Source organism: Neopelma chrysocephalum, unplaced genomic scaffold (genome assembly GCF_003984885.1).
Source record: "Neopelma chrysocephalum unplaced genomic scaffold, ASM398488v2 Primary Assembly neopelma1_42, whole genome shotgun sequence".
Classification (NCBI taxonomy): domain Eukaryota; kingdom Metazoa; phylum Chordata; class Aves; order Passeriformes; family Pipridae; genus Neopelma; species Neopelma chrysocephalum.
This window is the reverse complement of record NW_020897700.1, coordinates 4,885,314-4,910,650: the sequence shown is the minus strand read 5'-3', so window position 1 is coordinate 4,910,650 and position 25,337 is coordinate 4,885,314. Positions and strand designations below refer to the sequence as shown.

General features: G+C 37.2%; 1 protein-coding gene across 4 annotated transcripts in view; it reads right to left on the bottom strand.

Moving 5' to 3' along the window:
- The window catches only part of TUSC3 (tumor suppressor candidate 3), a 117,895-nt gene extending 101,328 nt beyond the window's left edge, over positions 1 to 16,567 (bottom strand). For 3 of the 4 annotated variants that reach the window (XR_003533169.1, XM_027676462.1, XM_027676463.1), the window contains exon 1: positions 16,423 to 16,566. Coding sequence is in view for 3 of the 4 variants with exons in the window: in XM_027676462.1 (XP_027532263.1) it covers positions 16,423 to 16,545 (123 nt within the window). In the remaining variant the exon portion in view is untranslated. Of the gene's footprint in view, positions 1 to 16,422 lie in introns of all 4 variants that reach the window. The other variant, XM_027676461.1, reaches the window with a different exon arrangement.
- Between the last annotated feature and the right edge of the window lie 8,770 nt (positions 16,568 to 25,337).

Here is a 25,337-nt window from a genome sequence, read left to right as displayed (position 1 = left end):
TGCTCAGAAAGGAATCAAACAAAAAAAGATTTCTTCTGGTAATCACAATATGGCATATGGTTTCCTGTTCTAGGAAGAGATATCATCTGAACTATTTTCACTCAACAGAACACAGCAACAGGACAAAAATCACTTCCATGAGGTCTCCTGTCAATAGACAGATAACAAGAGAGGCAACGATTAGAGCTTAATGAATAAGAATTATCCCTTTTATAGATTAGTGCAGAGAGTGATCATGATGAGATCAGAATCCATTACTAGCCTTCTATATTTCAGGGAATTGCAGTAGGGACTGAAGAGGGAAAAATACAAGCATCTAAAAGTGATCATATTTGTTTTCGTAGCATTTCACACCACATCATCCCATTTTTCTTCTCCAAGTGGCAAAGTAAAGAGTTTATAGAGCTAATTCACGCAGCCTAGTCTGAATTTTCAGGGAAGAAAAAGAAATTCAAAACCTATGAGTCACAATGAAGACCTTAAAGCCAAAGCAAGGAACCTAATAAATCTCAGAGACAAAAGGAGGTCACAGAGAAGGCAAATTATGCTGAGTCTCTGAACTTCACTTAATGCCATGATTAGAAAAGTCAGATCCAACAATAACAATCTGTGTTGAGTATCTGTAAAATTGAATGTCCTTTAGTATCTTACAGTTAGAAATAGTAACAGCGGTATTTGAAGGATTTATTCTCGTTCTTACTTTGCAGTGTTTGCAAACACCAGGAGAGCACGACACAAGTGTATGCTAACAACTAAAACAGTATTAGCATGAATTTTAACAAAGAAAACCTGAATCACATCAAATAGGAACTTAATATTTCTTTCTGCAGTGTAAGCTGCAAGCTAGCTTTCTGAAACAATGGCTTATCAACCTGGAAACAAATGAACGATTGGTCTGAGCAACAGCTGACTCCTTAAAAGCCCGGAAATAATGAAAACAGAATTCTTAAATTTCTGTCTTTTCTTGCAAGGGGTACAGACTTGAAGGAAAGTTGATGTGAGGCAGAAACAAATAACTGAATTAGAAACCAATACAGCATTCAGCGTGAACTCAGCAATGGGGAGGAACTCAAATAATGGCTGACATATGGCGATGGCAACCAGGAGGAAGAAGAAAATAACATGATCTAGTCTTTCTTGAATGCTGAAAACTGAGCTCATTTGGTCCTGACAGGCTGTATTTGCATAAATACCAGCCCTATTGTGCACATGGTCTCTGATTTTAGAATAGATCATACAAATCAGAGGGTAAGAGAAAAGATGAGTACCAAATAATGAAATCAAACCCTCGATTCCTTTCCACATTTGTCTTCAGAGACCATAATGATTACAAGTGTGCCTTCCTCCCCCACCACAAGCAAATCCAGAGGGATGATACTGAGAACAAAAGAAAAAATTCCAAACAACACAGATCTCTTCAGATACAGAAGTAGTATGAGACAGATTTTGATGTATTTCACTATTCTTTCTCCTTAAAGAGTAAAATGTGACAATCTATCTTAGAACAAGAGATACAAAACAGATCATATGAATGACTTTTAAAATCTACCTGTACATACCAAGAAGAGTAGAATATCTAAACAAAGAAAAGGAAGAATTGAAACATATCAAAAATCTTAAGAAAAATGTTGAAAATATTCCAGAAAAACATGGGAAACATGAAACCAAAGGCTATAAGGAAAAATATCTAGATAATCACTATAGAAGTATCATGACAAAAAAAACATACAAAGGAAAACCATCATACGAAGAAAAAGCAGAACCAGTGGGAGTTACAACATGAATAAACAGAATGAAAGAAAAATAATGCGCCTCAACACTAAAGGGAAGAGAAATACAACCTAATACAGGAAGTGAATGGAGGCAGTCTAAAATTTGACTTTGAACACAACTCAAGAACCACTTTTTGGCAGAAAATAAATGCATAACTTAGCTGAAGGCAGCCACAAATGTTCCAGGATGGAGTCTGCTCTCTGAGTTGAGCCCACATAAAGATTTCATCAAAATATGAGAATATCCTACTTCTAGGGAAAAAAAACCAAAACAAACAAACAAACAAAAAAAACAGAAAAAGATAATAAAAATTAAACAAAAGGGGAACTAAATGTTCGGAATCAATCTGTACACACACTAAAAAAAGCACCAGCTGGGATATAGGAAGGAAATAAGGAGACTTTTAGGTTAAAAAGAATATGAATGTAGTCTCAGGAAGAAAAAAGTACCTTTTTCTGTAGCAACTCGAAACTGCAGCTGGTGAATCTGCGTGTTATAAAAATTCAGATGGTTTGGAAGACAAGTTATACCTTGAAAAACAAAATAAAAAACAGGTGGAAAAGCCACTGGAAAACTGTACTAGAAGAGCTGGAAGTTATTTCTAGAAATGTAAAAAATCTGCAGAATCCCTACCAGAGTAAGAATATGAGATTATGAGACTGACCTCCTATTATGCTTTTTCTTTATGAGTACTATGACTAGATTTGGGTAAAACTAGAAAAATAAGTATCTTTGCATCAATAATTTTTCAAGATTATTTGAATGATCCTGGTATTGTCAAAGTTTCAAAAGACCAGGGAAGCTGGGTTTTTTTGACCATGTGTAACCATAAATATTTGATGGACTTATATTGTACATTCAATTTCCTCTGCTTTGACGAAATTTCATAACACACAGAATCAAATTTCATAAATTCTTTTGATTTTAGGTCTAATAGTGCTTTTGCAGATCAACAAAACCTATCAGGAGCACTTACAGTACTTTTTTCAAAATTAAATTTACTAAATTTGACATATTATATGCTAATCAGAAAGGCATTAAAATATCAAAACCATTAACATTAGAGAGCTGAACTGGCTGAAAATGTGGGCTTTATAAGTAGGCTTTTTTCCTCCTTTTTTTTTTCCTTTAAACTGAAGGCTTATAAAGTTCCTGGATTTATAGAAGGATTACATAGCACAGAGCACATACCAAAAAAAGACTGCTACTTTTTCCAAAAAGAATTAAAAATAATTTATCTTGCCACACCTCAACATCAAAAAAAAAAAAATTGGAGCACACCCTTTTCTTGGCTATGAGAAGGAAAAAGCAGGAAAAAAGGGAAGAACCAATTTTTCCAATGTATAAAAGGGACAAGCAACCAAAGATTATTGGGCAGAGTTACAGAGGAAGCCAGTTACACATCTAATAACTGAATTCAAATACCTGAAGTCTCCAGATGACTTTAACATCAGGGACAGTCTTATCAATGACTCTCTCAAGCTGAGAAGGTAAGATAACAAATTTCTTTTCTACAAGGATTTTGGAAAGTAATACCTTGTTTCATTACTTCACAAGAAATTAGTGAAAGGTCACTTCAGTTTTAAGGTCAATTCTTCCAGAGTGAAGAAATTAGAGATTTTTTTTTTCTCCAAACATCAGTCAATCTGCCTCTCTGAACAGAGGTATATTTCAAGGGTATTAACAGTACTTATCAAAGACAACCAAAAATATCTACAGCACTTTCCATGGTTAACAATAGCAACATGATCCAGTCAATTTAATGGACAACCTATTATAAGACTAGAAAGTGAAGGATCTAAAGCAGAGTATCCAAATTAATATAAATCCTACTTCACATGAAGGAAAATTCACATTTTTTCTTCTCTGTTAGAAATGAAAAATTGTAACACAGAAGGCGTCAGATGATATGACTATTTAATTACAGAAGTTTGGATACAAGTTCAGACTTGATTTTTCCTTCTCTCCTGTACATTGTAGCCATTACCTCTACGTTAATGTAGGTTTCAGAGTAGTATGTCTCCTAATACATCTTTTGTACTTTCAATCACGACTCATGTTCTTCACTGTGAGAAAAATCTTCATCTATCCTCACTTACATTATGTCACTGTCATTTGATTACTAATGATTATTCATACATTCTCTGTCACCTCTGACATTTATTCTCCATAGTTTTATTCTATTGTGCCATCCTTTTATTGGTCACTTTACTGTCAGTGTCCTAGCAAATTCTTTTTCTCAGGAGGCAAAAACACACATAGAAATATGGTAGAACCACTAAATTTAGCATTCTTCCCTAGTGTCTAGTGACTAGTGCTTCAGTGCTTTCAAACAACAAAACCTTTTACCTCTCTCAGCCATCCACACAAAGTTCTGGCATTCTTTCCATTACCCATACATTAAGAAACAGAAGCATTACACAGTTCCTTGAGCAAGAGTTCCTTTCACCAGAATACTACCTTCCCTGGTAAGTCATTCAATAGAAGACAAAGGACATAGCATGGTGCTAAGCTAATAAATGGATTCTGTAGTTCAACAGGAGGTACACAATCTCTAGTGACAAATAAAGCACTTAATCCTTTTAACATAAAATAACCACTTGGCACTTTTAGATTTATTTCTGCGTAGTTTAGGAAAAATATTCATAGATATCAACAGATAATTTTTATCTAATTAAAAATAAAACTTGTGATAGGACTAAAGCATAAGTTTTTTGTTGAATGTTCACTCATGACGGTACAAGCAATCACAAAGCTTTAATGCAAAACCTAATGGTTTAAATATGTTAAGAAACTGCTGTTGAGACACTAATACTCAGCATTGATTTCTGTGTTGAATATTAAAAATGTAGTACCTTATAGAGAATAACTCAATAACTCACACTGAGGAAACTGGAAGTGAAATTAATGTCTACATTAGAAAAATAAAAATACGAAGTGAGTGTTTATCAAAATTACATTGCATTCTCAGAAAAACATGGTCATATCACAAAGTCTAAATTTTTACCTTCTGAAATTAACTTTCAAAATTACTTGAAATCAAATTTCTAAAGGTCTATGCATTTTTCATTCATAGAAAAAGCAACTATAGATCTAATGATGAAAACTAGCTAAAAATGTCTCTTAACTCTTTGAAGACTCAAGATTCACTATAACTACCTGAGTGAAAATGTGTTTCCTCCAGAACATTTTTGCTATCAAAACAGTTCATTAAACTCAGTTCCATTTTCACTTCTTGGGAGAAGTACAGACACCAAATTACTTTAGAAAACTAAGCTGCTGTATCAGCTAATGAACTCATAATTTTCTCCCTCACAGTCAAGCAAGCATGAGTTCTGCATGAGAGCACAGTGCGTTCACTGCTCAAAAAACCAATGTTACTATAACTGAGAAGCTTCAGCTAGATTTTTGAATCACTTAAGATATATGCCAATAGTCTAATACAGTAAAACAACTATAATTATACCACTTTATCAATGATCAGGACGGTATCTACATTCGATATTGTACTGATGGAAGCCTATTCAACCTAAGGCGACTGAAGGCCCACACCAAGACCTTAAATCATCTTGTCCGGGAGCTGCTTTACGCTGATGACGCCGCCCTTGTTGCCCACACAGAAGCAGCTCTGCAGCGTTTAACATCCTGCTTTGCAGATGCTGCTGAGCTTTTTGGGCTGGAAGTCAGTTTAAAGAAGACAGAAGTTCTCCATCAACCTGCACCTCAGGAAGTCTTCCATCATCCCCATATCACCATCGGCCAATCAGAGCTCAAATCAGTCCAACAGTTTAATTACCAAGGTAGCCTCATCTCCTCGGATGGTAAGATTGATGGAGAGATAGACAACAGGTTAGCAAAGGCATATAGTGCTTTTGGAAAACTCCATAAAAGAGTATGGCGTAATAAACACTTGAAGAAAAGTACCAGGATTAGTGTTTACAGAGCCATTGTGCTGTCTACTCTCTTATAGGGTTCCGAATCATGGGTCATCTACCGCCACCACCTGCATCTCTTAGAACGCTTCCATCAACGCTGCCTCCGTACAAGCCTAAACATCCACTGGTCAGATTATGTGCCCAATACATCTGTTCTCGAACAGGCAGCAATCACAAGTATTGAGGCCATACTACTGAGAACGCAGCTGCGATGGGCAGGACACGTCTCAAGGATGAAGGACCACCGCCTCCCTAAGATCCTACTCTATAGTGAACTTGCCACTGGCTGCCGCAAGAGAGGAGCCCCGAAGAAAAGATACAAGGACTCCCTGAAACAACATCTCAGCCTTGGGCATATTGATCCCCATAACTGGTCTACTCTGGCCTCCAATTGGGAGGTCTGGAGACACACTATCTTTAATGCTGCTGATGCCTTTGAGAAAGCACGCAGGATCACCCTTGAGGAGAAAAGACAACGCAGAAAGAATCGAGCCTTGCAGAATATACCATCTAAGGAGTCTTTCTGCTGTGCCTTTTGCAACCGGACATGCCTTTCTCGTATTGGCCTTTTTAGCCACCAACGCGCTTGCAAGAAATGTGGGTAGAGCCCTTCTCAAATCTTCGTTCGCGAAGCCTAGCCATAGATGGATACCATTTTAATATGGTGGGACAAGAAAAATGCAATTAAAGATAAAATTTCTAGTTTCTGTGATTCTACATGTCATCTGAATGTATGAAATATACTTGAACTTACAATCTGTCCAACATTACTCACTTGAGTCTCTTGTAAAATGAACACACCTAAGGTGTCAGCATATCTCTCCTAAGTTTATGAAGGAAGGAAATATCATTCAGTTCTTACACAGGTGGAACCATCCTCATCAGTACTGTTACTGATGGCACTACAGGTTGCTAAAGCTCCAATACTAACATCACAACCAGAATTCTAGAGTGGGGTGACTTCAGGTGTCCTTGCTTTCTGGTGTAGCCAAGTTACTAGTATGTTTTCTACAGTACAAAATATTTTGCACTACAATAAATTTAGTGCAAGTGCTTTAGTGCCTCACCCCCCATATGGCATTCTATTAAAGCCAAGTCAAATAAGGCAATATATGACCACCTATAGACTAAATCAAACATCCCTATAATCTTGTGCTATATTCTCTTTTGCTTGGTATCTGTAGAAACAATAAGGTACTTAGATTAACTAAGACACTCTATGCAGTCAACTGAGGAATTTGAATCTACAGCTAACAGAAACTGAGGTCAGAGTGGGCAATTCCAAAGTTAAACAAGCTTCTCCTTCCTTCCACCAGGTATTTACAACACAGATTTTGTGTAATTCCCCCCGCTCTACATTACTGTAATGTACAAACAACCTGGAACACCAAAAGAAAAACGTGGATTTGAGCACCTTTATGTTCCCACCAAGCCCTCCATTACTTTTAAAAATTCCAGGGCTGGCTCTTTGAGCACTGGGCATAGTGCACTCTACACTTACTTCCTTCCGCCACAACTGAGGTGACAGCTGCTTAAACAGAGAAAGCAAGTGTACAGAGGTTATCCTGAAAAACCCTCACTACTTAAAGTAACCTTGATTTTTTTCACTGCCCTCCCAACTTAAAGGGTTTGGCAGGCAGGACTCATGTCCAGATGGTGGACAAGTAAACCTACTTCAACAGATTGTATTACAATGCTTTACACTGAGCAGTTATTGGATTAAATGTATAAATAGCTGTGGGAACCCAGGACTTTCCTCTTTCAAATGATCATCATTCAGCTGGAAAATTATCTTCCCTCTTGTCACTCCTCTGTGGCCCAGAGGATCCTGCAACTTTCTCTGAAACTCTCTGTCTGTGCAAGAGACAGTAGAATCCAGTTCACATACTCTGAGATCATTTCAGAGTGCAAACAATGTACTGGAGAGGGAAAACTGATATATTTCAGAGTAGGAGTTTTTTTAATTAAAGCCCGCTTTTTGAATTAAAAAAATAGTACAGATCACTTTAAAAGGATCCAAGCACCCAGAGGGGCAGACAGACCAGTGTTTAGGGTATTTTATGTGAAGCAGAATATAATTTCCCAGAAATCAAATTAATATCAACTACTCCCACTGTATCAGTTTCTGTGACTTATGATGAGGTGCCCTACTCCTGTTAACTAAATTGCTCTACAATTCCCTCACCTAACTGTAGCTTGAATTCCTCTCTTTGGACAGGCACCTAAACATATGTGGATACAGCTAATTTATTCCTTCACTGTATGTAGCCCTATCTCGCCCTGCAACTCCTAGGGTATCTAGAAGAGCATTACTTCTGTCAGTCAAAAGAGATTTCTACCCGTATTCAAACACCTTCTTTGTACTGTTAGATAACCTTGAAAAAACAGAGTAGAGAAAGGAACTATATTTCAAAACATTCTGTCTGCTCAGCTTTATCACCCCCTACATTAATCTCCCTTGCAGAATCTAAGTCTCTAGTTATGTCTTTTATAGAAAGACAAAGATTCATACTAAAATACTTTAATAGGATTAAAAATAATTTTCAGTTTCACCTTTTTTGTATATCAGTACCCCACTGAATTTAATTATGGATTAAATGCAATTTATATTTCATTCTAGTTTACTATCAGAAGTAGAAGAGGGTTATATGGACTTGATAGCTAAGAGAAGTAAAAAGAACAAAATGTTTTAAGTAAAAATTTGAACCACTTAAGTAAACAAAGACAAAGCAGCTACAATAACCAAGGAAAGTTTAAGCAGTACCAATCAAAAATAACTCTCATTGTTAAAATAACCATATTCCTCAGTATAGTGCAGAAAAAACACTACAATATAAATATAACAATTTATTATTCTAAACAAACAGACTCTTGCAGGACAGCAAAGTTTTGAGTTAAAGGTCTAACTTTAGATGCAGAATGCACCTCTGCCACTGACAAGATCTAAGAAACAAAATATGTGAAAAAGCCTGAATATGTAGTCAGCATGACCTGAAAATATGCAGTTTAAAGTGAATTAGCTGATTAATTAGCCGAACAACTGTCAATTATTTTCATGAGTCATGAAAAACAGGCTAAGTGTCAAAGGACTTCATAAAACAATCAAGTTAACAAAAATGCTTGGTAGAAATTATGAAATAAAACTCAGAAATTAACTTTATACTTTAAGTAGGATTTTTTTGCTATGCTACCTGCACTTTTGCTCTACAAGCTCAAAAATCTCTATCAAAGAGACATTTACATGGCTCAGACAGGAACACATCCACATCAAAATATACAAAAGCTAAACAGAAATGTCAATGCCCACGATTCAAGACTAGACTCTGTCATAGTTGGCAATTTGTAAGGCAACTAGATAAGGAAAGCAAATGAACATGCTCATTTTGTAATAGTAGAGCAGAAAGCAATAGTGACATGAAATTATTAAAAACCCAAACTAAATGCAGAGAAGAAAATGGTTTCTATCATTCAAGCAGCAGATGCTACAGCCAATAACCTTGAGCTACTCCGTGAACTCAAAATGTCATTCCACAAAGGGACTGTATAACTGTAATTACCACTTATGTTATGAACTTGATATACAAAATGTTCCAGGTAACACAGCCAAACTCTGCTAAGCTTAATGACCAGTGCATCTGAAATTCAAAAATTAGTTGCTTTAGATTAATCAGAAAAGAGCAAGAAAAATTAATGGAATGGCATAATTCAGCTAAGGACTGTAACTGCTTTAGAAGAGATTATGAACTTGGTGTATTTCAGAATGGTATTATCAGATACAATCATCAGAAGAAAGTAAAATCCTAATAGTAAATTCTATTAGGTGGGAGAACAGTCTCCCCAGAGAAATGCTACAAATCCTGCCACCACTTTAACAGTTATGAAGAAGAGTGTTTTCATGAAGAAGCCTGCAATGGCAAAAGTACAAATCCCTTCTATGTAAAATTTCTGGGATTATTGTCTGAAACCAAACTATTGCCAGGTTGGGTTTTTTTTCGTAATTCTATCAGAAGCAATCCATTCAATGCATGCATCAATTTATCCCTCAGAATATGAAGGACTTGTGATGATTGCATAAAAAATATGACTTTCTCTATCTGAAATGCATCTTTCAGCTTCACTGTAAAATATCTTCCCACTTGTTTTATGGCAATCCCTCCTGATGGAAAGAATACTTATAAAATTTAATATACACAAATGACAATAAAGAAGGTATTATATTTTTATATCTCACAGCATTAGATGAAAAGATAATATTTTTTTAATTATACCTGCTTTCAGATTTATTAGAGCAAGAGAAGAAGGCCTAAACCAAATATAAAGTAAAGTTCCTTTTTGAGTTCTGATTATTATCTTATCCAATAAAAGGTGACCTTCAACACACTTTTAAAAATGAAGAGAATAAACCTAAAGACCCAAACCAATATTCAAAAAACCCAATGCTTTCCCACTCTAATTGTACTGACTGATTTTTCCAGAGCACTTAGAACTCAAGCAGATACAATCTGTATTTTCCATGTGGTTGCACAGGATGTGCTGTATAAATGGTTATAGAACAGAACAGGGGAAAAGATCAATTATGCCACTGATCTGCCTTATGACAGCAAGGATGCCAAATGGAGACATCTGGGACAGAAAACTTTCAGTAATCCAATCACAAAATGCTATCAGACTCTCTAACTGTCCTTTATTTCACTTATTGTATGCAATCATGGAAGACATCAAGGTTTTCTATGCAGATTTGTTAAAATAAGAACTGCTAGTTAATTTTGTCAAGTTTCTTCAAAACTTTAGTTTATTAGAAATAGAAAAGAAAGGGATATAGATGTTTTTTGCTGCTGTAAAAAACAGTAGAAAATAAAGACTTCTTGCTACTGCATTTTTTTCTCTACTCTGTCCCCATTCTTTTAAGGACGGAGCAGAGAAAAACATTTAGAATAGCATTTAAGGAATTTTACATTTTCAGGCATGACTTAACACTTATTTCACTTGAAACTGAGAACAGTTATTTTAAAGCACTGTTTGAAAAAACCTCTTCTCTCTCTACAGCAATAATAGCTAAAATGTCAAATTACACAAACGGATATAAAACCTCTACTTAAAATATATCCTAAAAATGGCTTGAAGCCAAATCTACAGTCAGGCCTGAGTTTCCCTTCACAGATTCAACCTTTGCCATATCTGAATTATTAATAAAGTTTTTAAAGAGAAGTCTATATTTGTTATAACTGCCAAACACTTTCTGCATGCTGTCTCAAAAGCAAAAACATGCAGTGCTCCACAGTCTGGAGACCAAAACCAAAATTTTTATGACTAGAAGACCAAGAGGGCCTTATATTCAAGTTTAATGTTAAACAGAATTTCAGTAGACCAAGAGAAGAAAATTAAGTTTTAATTATCACTATGTTTTTTAAATAGTATCAGAGATTCTGAGAAATGAAGAATTTAACTCTTAAACTACATGTGCAATTGAATATATCCTGAAGACTCCTCATTCATCACACATCTTTTTTTCCTCTTGTCTTTTTCTCCACTTGCTCTACCACGTTTCCAAACATTTCTTTCTTTCAATAAAATACGCAGGCAGAACATTCATCAGAAGGAAAGAATGTTACAGATCATCAAAAACAACATCAGGAGATAGAGTAAGAAACTAAGCAGTACTCTTTCAGTTTTAAAGCAATAAAGACCAAAAGCAGGTTTTGCTGCACGTTTTGCAGGCCCAGTTCCGAATGGGTGAGAATTGCTACCTTTATGGTGAACGATGACCACAAATTAGATGGGAAAGACATTTTAAAGTGGAAGATACCATTCTGGCTGCAATGTAAGGAACATGGTAATAATCATCAATAACCTTGAATAAACAAGATTGGCTCAATATGAAAACCCAAAGGAAAATGAGAACACATGGTGCAGAAACAAGAGGATATTGCCAATCTATCCCAGTGAATTTCAAAGAAAACAGAAAATTACGTTCAGGACTGAACATTTTCTCAAAAAAATTATCACATTTAATACTTTAAGCCTTAAAAAATAACACAGTTGCTTCTATTAATAAGAAAAAAAAAACAGGAAAAACTGTCAAATGCTACCTTTAATCATTCTCCAAGTTGAGAGGACTCTGCATCAAAGAATAATCTGTTCTTTATGGTCATGATAAGGACAAGAAATACAGTCTCAAAAACGTGGGTATTGAACACTCATACACTTAGACTAGATCTTTGGGTGAGGGAGGGGGGAGGAAAGCCAGAAGCTGTACAGCCACCACTAAAGACTCCTAAGGGCACACCAGATACACATTTTTCAGGAATAATGGCTGAGCTTTGGGATAAACTATCAATTTGATTGCTCTTCCAAGGAAATAAGAGAGGGGAAAAAAGGTAAAGAACCATTACAGATACATGAGTCTTGACGTCCTTTAAAAATACTCCAGGTAAACCAAAACATCACAACTTACCAAAAGAAAAAGTTATTCCCATTGCATATCAGTAGTTTAACTAAGTTTCTGAATCACCCACCTGAAAGCTCAAAAATAAACATTACTCCCTATGAAAAATATTTCAACATTCAAACCCAATGTTCTCCATGTTTCAGTCACAAAAATTGTATACTAAAAAGCCAAGCAGTATATTTCAAAGTGAATTATTCTGATTCCTTTCATTTTTTTAATAGTTTAATCTACTTCAAATTTGTATAAGATACATAAAAAGTATCAAAAGGATTTAGAACATGCCTTACAGAAAATGCATCTACGTCAATACAAATATGTTATCTCAAATGCTGTGGAAACAGTCAATTTTTATTTTCTCCTATTATGCATACAATAAGTTGCAAGTTTCCAAGAGAAAAGTCCTTCTTCAGTTTCTTGTTGCTACTTCATAATTAGGAACTTTTTTTACTTTGCTTTAAATAAAGCAGGCTTTTCAAATCTAGTGAGCCATGGGAGAAACTAATTTCCAAATCAGAAGTCTAATGTTTTCTATTTATCTCCTCAGTTGTGAAGGATGTCACGAGTGTCCACAATACAGAAAAGGATAGAGCAGGATTAAAGCAAAGCAGTAGGAATGTTTGTGTGTTTACATATTTGTGCAGTCATTCTAAAAATAGTTTCCATTAAACCAAATGACTATTTACTAATTCAAAGCTATTTTTCAAATAGTTCTATAAATTCTTGCAGATTTAATCAAATTTAAGATCAACCTTAGTACATTTCAGTAATTTGCCTGAGAAGAAAGTTTCTTTAGTTATATTAAGAATATTTTACTGTGTAGGACAATGTATTTTAGTAATTTAAGAACTTGCATATTTTCTAATACAGCTATAACATAGTATTTCACAATCAACAGAAAGTTTTACCAATGTTTTCCATTTCCCCATTCATCTTTCTCTGCTAGCAATAAGTCAACAAAGACACAACAAAGCCCATAGGAAAGAGGAAACTGACATGCAATTTGGTTTTATCTCACGGGATACACATTTTAACCATACTACATTAACTGACCTCTTGCAGTGTTCACTCTGAAACCATTCATTGTGTTCAATCACTTTTCCAGCTTCCAATAAAAACTACATCAATCTTACCAGTCTTTGTATAAAATCTTAGCCTCATTTTACATATCTAACCTCAATCACCTTTATCTTTTACCACTGTGCTTCTAGACAGTAATGTGAACAAGAACCTCCCGGAGCACAAGATCATGTGCTCTTTCAATTCACATAATTTTTCTCAGAACAACTGTAAAATGTTATTTCCAAACTACTTACTGTAAAAAAATTCAAGTTTCATTTTTCACATACAGATCTTTTTCCCACCATATATATTGGGCAAACTACTACAGCTTTTAACATGAGGTTAGCAGGGCAAGAAAAGGAGACAGACTTTAGCTCTTCCATACACAACACAGACACATACAAAGCAATATTCATATTATACATATAATGTATAAAACCCTGAAAAACGCTAAGTTATACTTTAAGCTTGCATGTAAAGTGAGGAAGCACTTACAGTGTTGCACTAGTTTCTCTAAAGATGTAGTCACAGATATACTATGTCTACATAAAGCCAGCAGTTTGTCTGTATGAGCTGTCCATTGCATTAAATAAAAGCATTAAACGGGAATGAAAAATGGCAATTAAAAATATGCAGAAGACTGGGATGTATTAGTTTAAATCAGCTAAAAAGGAAAACTGAACAACAAGCTTTACAGAGAAGAAATATCAGCTTGAACTGTAAGACCAAACAGCTGAAAAAAAAACCCCAAACATTTCCATCCCTTTATGTACCACCTCTGCCGTAGGATTGGGAAACTTTCTATAAAGTAATTGTAGATGTCCATTTTAATTTGCCATTATTTACTTGTTAGAAAAGGATTCCATTTAAAAAGAAAGATTATTTCAGCTATCTTGGTAGCACAGCTGGCACTCCACATGAAAGTGTCAACAAAAGTTGCAATGCCAGCACATCACAGCAAGGGAGAATCAAGAGCATCAAACATTAAACACATTTTATTAAGAAAACCTAATAAGCTACAGTTTTGAAAAGAAGTTAATTATAGCAGCAGAAGGGTAACACATTTACTGCCTACTCTTTCCAGAAAGAGGGGAAAAGACAACGCCTAGAGTGAAGGTATTAATTTTTTTACAATGACACCCAAGGGATTTATCTTCATGATCAGATTATTACTTAACTTGGTAACATGACAGTCAGTCCACTCTTTAGATACTTAATAGTATCTAAATTATTAGATACATCTATTCTCGAACAGGCAGCAATCACAAGTATTGAGGCCATACTACTGAGAACGCAGCTGCGATGGGCAGGACACGTCTCAAGGATGAAGGACCACCGCCTCCCTAAGATCCTACTCTATAGTGAACTTGCCACTGGCTGCCGCAAGAGAGGAGCCCCGAAGAAAAGATACAAGGACTCCCTGAAACAACAACTCAGCCTCGGGCATACTGATCACCATAACTGGTCTACCCTGGCCTCCAATTGGGAGGCCTGGAGACACACCATCTATAACGCTGCTGATGCTTTTGAGAAAGCACGCAGATTCACCCTTGAGGAGAAAAGACAACGCAGAAAGAATCGAGCCTTGCAGAATATACCATACAAGGAGTCTTTCTGCTGTGCCTTTTGCAACCGGACATGCCTATCTCGTATTGGCCTTTTCAGCCACCAACGCGCTTGCAAGAAATGTGGGTAGAGCCCTTCTCAAATCTTCGTTCGCAAAGCCTAGCCATGAAATTATTAGATAATTCTAATTATCTAAGATTCTTATTAAGAATCTTACACTAAGTTTGGCCTTTTAGAATTGTAGAATATCATGAGTTGAAAGAGACATTGAGTTCAACTTCCAGCTCCACACAGGGCAATCTAAAAGTTAAACCATATACCCAAGAATGTTGTCCAAATGCTTCCTGAACACCAATAGGCTTGGGGCAATGACCATTTCCCTGGGTACCTTGTTCCGGTGCCCAACCATCCCCTCAGTTAAGAACCATTTTTTAATATCAAATCTGAACTTCCCCTGAGACAGATTTAAGTCATTCCTTCCACTTCTGTTACTGGACATCAGCAGGAAGACATTGGCCTTTCCCTCTTTGCTCACCCTTGTTTTACTTGTTTGGCCCATAAACCTTAATAATCTACACAGTTCTTTAAAGAAAAACAGAAATGTTGACCATCCTTCTCTTTGTCTGAGACACTAGTTCAAAGAAAGCATCAGCTATAAAAATTTCTCTTTCCCTCTACCACCACAAAGCACAAGTCTTCCCACAACACTAACCACCGGTTCAAAAAAAAAATCAAAAATTATAAAACTCTACAGTTTGGTTAAAAGTTATGTCCTCCCAAAAATGAAGTTACACTGAAACTACAAAGAGACTCTACCAGGTGGCCTAGCACTGGGTATGTGAAAACCTGGCCTGAAATCGACAGCAAGCTAGGAAGAGAAGTCCAGCAAGCTCTAGTAGCACTGAAACCTAAAAGAGGCAAATATATACATTACAAGTTTACACATTTCCCTATTTAAATACAAAAGCTTCTAGAAATAAAACTGTTGATTCTGAAACTGAATTAAAATCGCTTCTTCCTGCACATCTCTCCTACCCAGAGGACACCTTCAAGGGATTACTAGCACCTACACCTTCCACACACACACCTGCTTCCATCGCCTCCATATTATTTATTAACGTTGGGCATTTTTAGTTGGCACCACAAACACGGGGTTTAACTTCGATGTCCCCCCGGGCTCGTCGCACACCTGCGCTCCTGGTCCCGGCTCCCAGCCCAGGCCCCCGGGGCCCAGGGAGGAGGGCACCCAGCCCAGCGCAGCCCAGCCGCGGCCAGGACGGTGGCCCTTGCCGCTCTCTGCTCGGAACCAGGGCGGCCCACGACACCGCAAGGCACTGGCTGGGCAGGGGCAGAGCGCGGGGCACGGCGGTCCCGACGCTGCGCCCAAACCGCGGCGGGCGGCGCTGGCTCCCCCTGCCCTGGAGAAGCCGCCGCCGCCGGCCATCCCCTTCCGCGGCACGGCAGGGTTGGCACGTTCCGGCGCCCGCCGCCCTGCTCGGGGCTGCCAGGCGAGAGGGGCCGGCGGGGCGGGCGGAGCGCGGGGACGCCGGACGGGTGGGGACAGGGGGACTCCCGAGCAGGAGGCAGCGCGACAGGGCACCTCCAGCCAGGCGCGATGGCGAAAGAAGCGAACGTCTCTACCTCCTTCTTTTTTTGTCCTCCCCCGAGCTGTCCGCAGAGCAGCAGCAGCAGGAACAGGAGGAGGGGGAGGCAGCCTCCGGCCGGCAGGAGCGGCCGCTGCGGTGCCCCCGCGCCCAGCGCCATGTTCCGCCCCCGCCGGCGGCACCTGCGGCACCGCGGACACCGCCGCCGCGCTCATTGGGCCTGCGCTCGGCCAATCGCTGCGCCCTACGGCGCGGCGGCGCCTGGGAAATGTAGTTCGGGGCGGGTGCGCTCCCGCGGGGGCTGTGCCGGGGAGGCACAACCTCACCTCCTGCTCCAAATTCCCCACTACCCAAAGCACTGAGTGCAGTCCGAATCACGACAAAAAAAAGCAAAAACAAAACCAAAAAACCCAAATTCTTCTTTCCTAAACGTTTGTGCACATACACGTTTTAGATTTCACTATACACACACAAAGTTGCCCCTGAAGAAAATAATATTAATGCAATACGCTAATACAATTAATTTGAATTTAATTCCCAGAGCATTAACCATGCAACTTTAATTTTATATTCTCATTCATGATACACAATCAGTGATTATATATTTCTTGAAAGTACACACTGTGGTGCATAGGATAGGTAATGTTAAATTAATGAGCATATTACTTTTCCCCCCCCTACAATTCCAAGTACGCTCCTCATGCTACATTAGTTACTTACACACATCTGCCCTGAAAACTCAGAAGTTAGAACTATTCATTTCTTCAGATATCTTGCTATATCACTCAAAAATGTTATGAATTTTATAATTGAAACACCACAATGAAACAGAAAGCTGAGGCACAAAGAAAGTATTCAAAAGTATCTGTTTATTTTGGGCACAAAATTTCTAGATGGTATTATAATAATATCAAGTACTAATTTGATGATACTGCTGACAACTTAGCACCAAGCAGTTAAAGCATTAAATAGGCCATTGTGTTCTCTTGAACGTGCCTTTCACAAGTTGCACATGCCCATAGGAATAGTAGGTCATATTCAAATAATCTACAAAGCAATAAGTTCAAGAGAGTTCAGACCACCTGTTATCCACATCCATCAGGTTCTGACTATGGTTTGGCAATAATAATCATAAAAGAGTGTGAAATATGGACCCTGCTTCTCAAGTATTTTGGAAGGTTGGCTCACCAGCCCTTGACTGTAGACTTTGAGTTCAAATACCAAGGGCTTCAATGAGACTTCAAAACAGGTGATGTCGATATGCCTACTTATTTGTTTTAAAGAGAAACCGCAGAACCATTCACTCCAGTCCTCAGTTGCCCAAAATTTATGCTGTTCAGTAAATAGGTGCTCCGCATTTGCAAACGGGGAAGGAATGAGTTCAAAAGAAAAAACTGACAGCAAAAGGAAAGGGAAGAGAAGACAGGACACAGGAAGAGGGTCACATGGGTGAGTGAAGCAAATGTGGGAAGATTAGCTTTGTTTTTCCGTATGTGTTCCTACGCTTCTGAGATAGTCTATCTTATATGATTTGTATTGGTACAAATGCTTCAACATGACTGTGTCTCGGTATTCCCACTATCAGTACCCCTGCACAGGGCTAGCATTAAGTGATTTCTGTAATTAACCCTATGCTTGCTATGCTAGTGACTTCTAAGTAATTTCTGTAATTAACTATATAACAAGCTAAGTGACCTAGTGAACACAGTATGAACATAGTATTGTAGGCCACCCATGATACCTGCCTCCCTGCTGCCCCTCAAAAATGAGGACAAGGAGAGTAAGTGACTAAAAAAATAGAATAAAATAAAAACATCCATCATTATATTGGATTGCAGATGTTTCTAACACAGACCTCTGCTCTACAGAGACAGGATATATGTATTGATCAGAACTGCATGTTTCAAAAAATAACTTATTTTCCTTCTCTTCATTCAGGAGATAAAAATTCAACAGAACCTTTGCACTGGAACAAGAGAGGCATATGTTTGTCAGCGTGACAAGAAATAACATTTCATTAAAAAATCTCAGACCACTCTTGCTAAATCGAGAAGGTGATTTCATTGCAACCTTGTTTAGAAAACTGTTGGTCTCCTCGTGATCCTAATAAAGTATGGCTCTTCGTGGACCTTTCAGTGTATTAAAAAAGCATTAAAATTACTGAGAACACGTAAAGCCCTGGGAGCTCTTCATTCCTTATAAAGACTAAGAAATTTCTTTGGCACAATGCAACTCTAACTGTCAAAATTCTTACATTTATTTTGATAAAAAATCTCTGTTTTCAGTCACCAGAAGTCCAGACCTCAAGCAGGAAACAGCAACATAGACAGTTCTATTTCTTCTCTGTTCAGAGTTTCATATAGACCAGAACTTTCGTAGCCTGACTGTTTTTTTTCTAGCTCACTGAATGAAGAAGACCACACAACTGATGCAGTAACTGGGATGTACCATACAAGTGACCCAGTGAACCTGTAACTGCAAGTGTTTTCCTATGTATATGGTACTGAGACTATCTGGAATCTTTGCTGAAAGACTCAGCCTCAAAGATTCTATATGCAGGCATAGCTGCTGTATCATGGCAGGTATGAATATGAACCTGGCAAGGAGTGCCAGGAAGTGAAAGGAAGACATCCCTTTGTTCTTTCCTCAAGGAATGACAGAGGAAGGAGCATAAGCTGGAAAAAAGTGAAGTGCAGGAGAAGGTAAGATTAATGTGAAGGATTACATGAAGTCTGATTGTTTTACATTTGCTGTGTTGCTGTTCTTGAGAGTTAGCTCTGCTAACAGAGTGATGAGGGAGATGAGCATCCTGACCTCAGAAAACAGGACATTTTTGGGTGCTGATGCAAATGCAATGCGAATGACCCTGGGACAACAAGGGAAGTATATTTTGGGTAAAAGTTGTCTAAAGGCTCAATAAAGAAAAAAGGTGGCCTATGCATTTCTTGTGAACTTAAATTTTCCTGCCAAATGTCTTAAATAAGAGTGTTTAAAAGCCTCCATTGAGCTAGAAGACTGCCTTTTCTCAGTATCACATGAGCCCTCCTAAAGGTGATAGAATAACCAGAGAGAAGAGCTGCGGGAGTTGCCTACAGTGGTTATCAGAGAAAAAAAATGCAGTGTGAGGCTCAGATATCAGAGATGGGATGAGTGCAGGAACAGGCAATGGAGTGAGGGGTACCTTAAAAAATAACAAATGAAAAGAAGATAAAGTAGTAATCAGCTGCCCAACTAGGGGCTCTGGAGACAAGGAAGAAGCTTAGCTAGAGAGAGTGAAATGAGGAGGAGATAACACGAACACAACAAGCCAACAGTTCATATTAACTCAAATCAGACCTTGCAATCCAGAAACACTTAAACATTTTTAAAGAGTGAAGATCACTGCATGAGGGGAAAACAGTAGCCAAACAGTTGCCTAGGAGGAAAAAGAAAAAAAGTAAGCTGTTTAAAAGCATTTTAGTAATGCTTTAAGAATTAGTAATTCATATCTTGTGTACATACTCTGTTAGCTTTCTTTTTTCTTGTAACAAGAATATCCTTTGAATGTTATTTAATTTGTATTCATGAGTGAGGAGATTCAGCTCGCAGAACAAGAAAGTTTAATATAATCATTCAAAGGTTTGTAGGTGGAACTCAAGTCAGCATTTTTTTTCTTTTTAAGTAGTGCCCTTAAATTTAAACCTGACCTTTGCTACACCCAATCAAGTCCTGATTAAAGTCTTGTAGGAGTTAGGCAGCCATATCCAGACACATATATATATGTGTGTGTGTGTGTGTGTGTGTGTATAAAAGTTACTGCTCTGGTTGTTAGGTATTGTTGTTTTCTAGTTTTTAATTGGAAAAAAATTCCTCAACCCCACCAACATTTTCTGCAGGAGCCTTACAACCTCTAAAAATACGCACTTATTCAGCAGAGGGGTTCTGATTTTTGTCACTGGAACATTTAGTTACAGTAGCAGCCTGGCCCAATGAGAGGAATGTCATAGGAAGCTTATATGCTACAGCTTCATGGAAGAAGGAATTGCATTTGTTAAGTACAACTTAACTGACATGAAATGATACAGTTTGGTCTTTTTGTTAAGCTATAATGAAACATTTTAGGTCTGGACATGCTAATATGTTTCCTTAGAACTAATGAAGCCAAAATATTTTGAAGTTTTTCATTAAAATTCCAAGGATATGGAAAAAAAAAGTGAATTTAATTGTGATTTGTGATCAAAATAAATTATATGTCAGAACTTTCTGACAGAAAAAAATCAAACTTCTGTTCTAATTCCTGTATCTGAAATTTGTAGAGGTAATAGGCATGTAAAGTGATTCATGTCAGCATAATCCTGCTCTTTAGGAGATGAGTGTGATGTGTAGGTTATGATACAGACAAAATGTCAAAGGCAATAGCAAAGAATATTTCCAAGAGAAAATATTGCAAACTTCTGGACACAGTTTCTTAAGGACAATCTTCTACTATTTTTATATGGTCATTTAACAGTCACAAGTCAGAAGCTGTAAACTTTAATGTTGAAGGATGGGTTTGCTCTTACTATCAAATGGAAAGATCTCTTCTGGCTTTCAGCTGTCAGCCTTCAGAGAGCTCTTTTTCATACGTAGCCCATTGATCTCTCTCTACCCAATGAGCCACATCACATCCAAGTCACGCGTGATGTACTGGGTTATACTTTTTTTCTGCTATTAAAGATGAAGTGTGCAAAACAAAACTTAAGAGTTGCTGGGAGATGCCGCCTCCCAGAGACGCACATTGCCATTAATCAATTGCTGTCATTAATAGGACTATTACTTCCTATAGATGTGCTTTTCAAGGTACTGAGGCTCTCGGGTTTTGGCATTGCACAGATCTTGATGCATGTCATTAAAAAAAACCTGCTCATGGTATGGTTGGCAGTAGTGTAGCTGTTGCTGATTCGTGTTCCGGACTTTTTTCACTCTCCGTAGAGAAGATGAAACTGCCCAGGTACCTGTCAGCCATCCAAGCCTACCAGTTTATGGAGTGAACTATTACACTCCTCCTTTTGTTTCATGGGAGAAACAAACAAACAAACAAACAAACAAACAAACAAACAAAACCCAAAATGAACACACATAGAGAGAAAACCCCCAAACAGCAGGCCAGACTGGTAATTATGAAAATGCCATCTTAAATTGAAACCACACTAACAATTTTATCATATTATTTTGTTCCTGAACAAGATACCAGTCCCTTCCTTGGGAATACAGTTATAGTACTTGCAACAAAGTGCACTGTGTTTGCTGCTGGAAATAAATTTTATTAGCATGCTTTATATCCCTTATATAAAAGATAAATGCTATGAAACCAGACTAACTACAAAACGTCATACCATCTTCTCTTTGGTATCAATGCAGTGTACTTCTCTCATTCTCTATGCATTTGTGCACCTAAAGAATAATATAGGAAAAGAATTTATACTATGAATACATATATATTGTCAGATATTTGTCTTCGTTGTATTTTGAGTGGATTTCATTTATATTGGTTTCTTAGCGTTGTTGCAAGCCTTGTTTTGATTTGGCAGTTTTGGCTACTCTTATTTTAAAAGTTACTTTAACCGTAAGCATTGGCATATCATCTGTAATATCATAGCAATATTTTTAACCTTGAAGAAAAATTACAGACATATATCAACATTGTGAAAAGTTTAAGTTAGAAAAGTGAAAATCAAAACATTTAGAAAAAATATGTCAGTTCCCCAATTAACAGCAAAATCATTTTCAAATAATGAATATAGTTTTTAATTACTTTGAAAAAACTGCAAATTTGTAGAATTTTCCAATTAATTTAAAATTTATATTTTATTTTGTCTTTAAGAAGTTTGCATACTCAATAGCTGAAATCAGTTAGAAGGATGATGAAGCTATATACTTTATTTTTGGGTTATCTCCCCAGTTCTTGCTCATGAACATCCTGGCAAAAAAGTCTCTTGAAATTTTCCATTGTTGGCAAATAACAGCAGATAAAACTTAAAAACTATGCCAATGGTCACCTGTAATTCTTAAATGAGTGTCACCATAACCCATTCCCCTCTCAAAAGCTATGCTATTTTCTATTAAAACTCAGTTTGGCATTTGATTATTAAAAAAAGATGTGAAATTGTTCATGCATTTTAATACTTCGCTCCAGAATCAAGACCGAAGTAGTTGCTTGATATGAATTATAGAATATCCTGAGTTGGAAAGGAGGCATGAGGATCATTGAGTCTGTGCTGGTTTAAAAGTTAACCAGCAAGGCAAAATGAACTCAATTCAAAAGAGAGATTTATAAGTCAGAATAACAATTTATTAAAATAATGCAATAAGTACAAGTATACAGACAGACAATTGGTTTTAACCCACAAAACCCAAATGTACAAACCCAGCACCCTGGGGTATGAACAAAAGTGGTGTACCTTGGCCCACCCCCCGAGTCCAAAGCAAAGGGAGAGGGAATAAACCTGCTGGTGGGAGAGCTGCTGCAGTCTGGTCAGAAGTGGTGATTGCAGTCCAGTCGAGGGTGGTGGTCTCAGCCTGGTTGGGAGCAGCGGTGGTCTGCTGTCTTCCTCTGGGTCCCACGAGAGAGAGCCCCAAGGCCCTGAAACTCCCAGTTATATACTCTCCAGTTCAGGCGGGAGTGCTCAGTCCCTCCCTCAGAGTAGGGAATTCCATAAAAGGGCATGTGGATGCTCAGTCCCTCTTATCAGAGCGGGGAATTCCATATAAGGATATCAGAGCGGGGAATTCCATAAAAGGGTACAGGAACATCTTCCCACCTTGCAGGCCTCTACTGACAGCAGTTTTTGGGAAATGGCATGGAGGCTATAGAATACACAGTTTTGGGTTACACCCATCCAGGGATGAATTGGTCCCAGCCGTTCTAACCAGGACAGAGTCCAGCTCCTGACTCTACACAAAAGAAACCTAGACGTTCTTAAGAGTGTTGTACAAATGCTTCTTGAACACCAACAGGCATGACATTAATGTCAAAGTGGATTCATGTTACATAATTCTGTTTGAGTCAAATTTTTCTACACTGCTCAAGGATACCAGCCTGTTTAGATAACATTTTTTGGGATCAAAGGAATCAATTTTAGAGACTACATATTTTAATTGACAATATAGCTTATTTCAGTGTAGACATCAAACTCTTGGTTGATTGAAGATGAGATAAATGAACACCATTCACAGAAATATAATCAATAAATGTAATACTTTGGGTGAATGAATGGAAAGTGGTCTGCATTATGAAATAAAATTACTACAATTACTTACCTGAAAACCCTGAACTGCATTTCCTAGTGGTGGCCAAGAGTAGGAGCTTTCTCTTGCCACACAAAGTCTGGATTTTGATTTCTGGAAATGCAACTATAAATGTATAGTTGGTATAGGATCTGTGAGGAAGACAGGAATATACTGAGGGACAAAGTGCAGAAAATTTCTGAAAAATTTATAGTATTAAAAATTTATAGTTCCAGTTTCTGTTTTCTTGATTACTGTCATGGTGGATGCTAATTTAGGATGTGGCACAGCACACCAAGCTCACAAGCCATTTTTACTATGTCTTGAGGATCATCAAAATTCTGGATATGTAAAATACTAACTAGTCTTAGGTATGAGTATTCCACTGACAAATGAAAAGAGAGGAGTATGAAAAAATCCCAAGTCAGGCAGCAGAGGTGGCTATTTCAGTAACAATCTTTTTTATATGTCTCCCTGTAGAAAGGTTTAAATAAAAATGACACCTTTGAGAATGCTACTTATTTCTTCTCTAGGAAAATTAGGACAAACATACATCATTTCTGCATCAGTAATGAGTCTTTTTATTGTACAGAATAAAGTTTGATCTGTTCCAATGATAATTGTAATAGAGTACTGAAATGCTGTTCAATGAAGATACTAAATATTTCTGTAAAATACAAGTTCAGATTGTGTATTTTTCACAGAAGAAAAGAATTAACGTTTTATTAGTCAAAAGAACATAGTTTAAGCACTACTGAATATTGATTAGTTTACTGTGGATAGTCAAAACTATTTTTAATCAGTAAAGGTGACAAGAATATCAAATGAAACTAAAAATAAATGGTTAGTCTCTCTAAATAAGCTGTTGAAGAGTTAGTCAACTGCAATAGCATCATTTCAGTTCTAAATTATCTTTTAAGGAATGATATTAAGAGAGAATTAATGTGCATTTGCCCAGGCATACTCTTAGGTGAATGCTGATGGCACACAAAATTTTAATTGCCCTTTTTAAGTATTCATCACTTTCAGACTTTTTTTATATGAGTATAAAAGGTGAAATGATCTCCAGAGAGTGTGCAATGAATCAAAATATGTTGAAGGGTCCTACACTCAGTTTGTGATACATGGCTAGACCATAGATGGATAGGCAATATATGAAACTCTTTAAGATCAAAAAACCAAAGTTCTTCAACAAGGAAGAAGGAGATTCTGCTCTGTAAAAAACTCCTCTGTGCTGCTTGTTGTTTTAACCAAAACAATAAGCTTAATTAAAACTGTAAGTCCCAGCTTTCAACAGCTCTCCCTATGATCTAGAAACATCAAGTTGTTCTAGTAAGACAAATACAAAACATGATATCTTAGTGTGTTTACCCATCATAACAAAAATAGTCACGCGTATTGACTTTTTGCATATGACATTTTCAGAGGAAAAGGATTTTCTAAGTTTAACTATCTTAAATATCTTACCTATTAAAGTAAGCAACAACATAAATATGTAAATGATGTTATTCATCAAGCATATGAGGATAGTTTTAAACATCTGATATTAAGCTAAGGTAATGGAAAAATTTTAATGACCTATAATAATTAGAGTAAAATATTATAATTTTCTTAATGACTTCTTTTGCATCCCTGTGGATATTTATTCTTCACAGAAAGCAATTTTAACTTACTGTGGATAGAAGATGACACTGAATTTCATAGGGT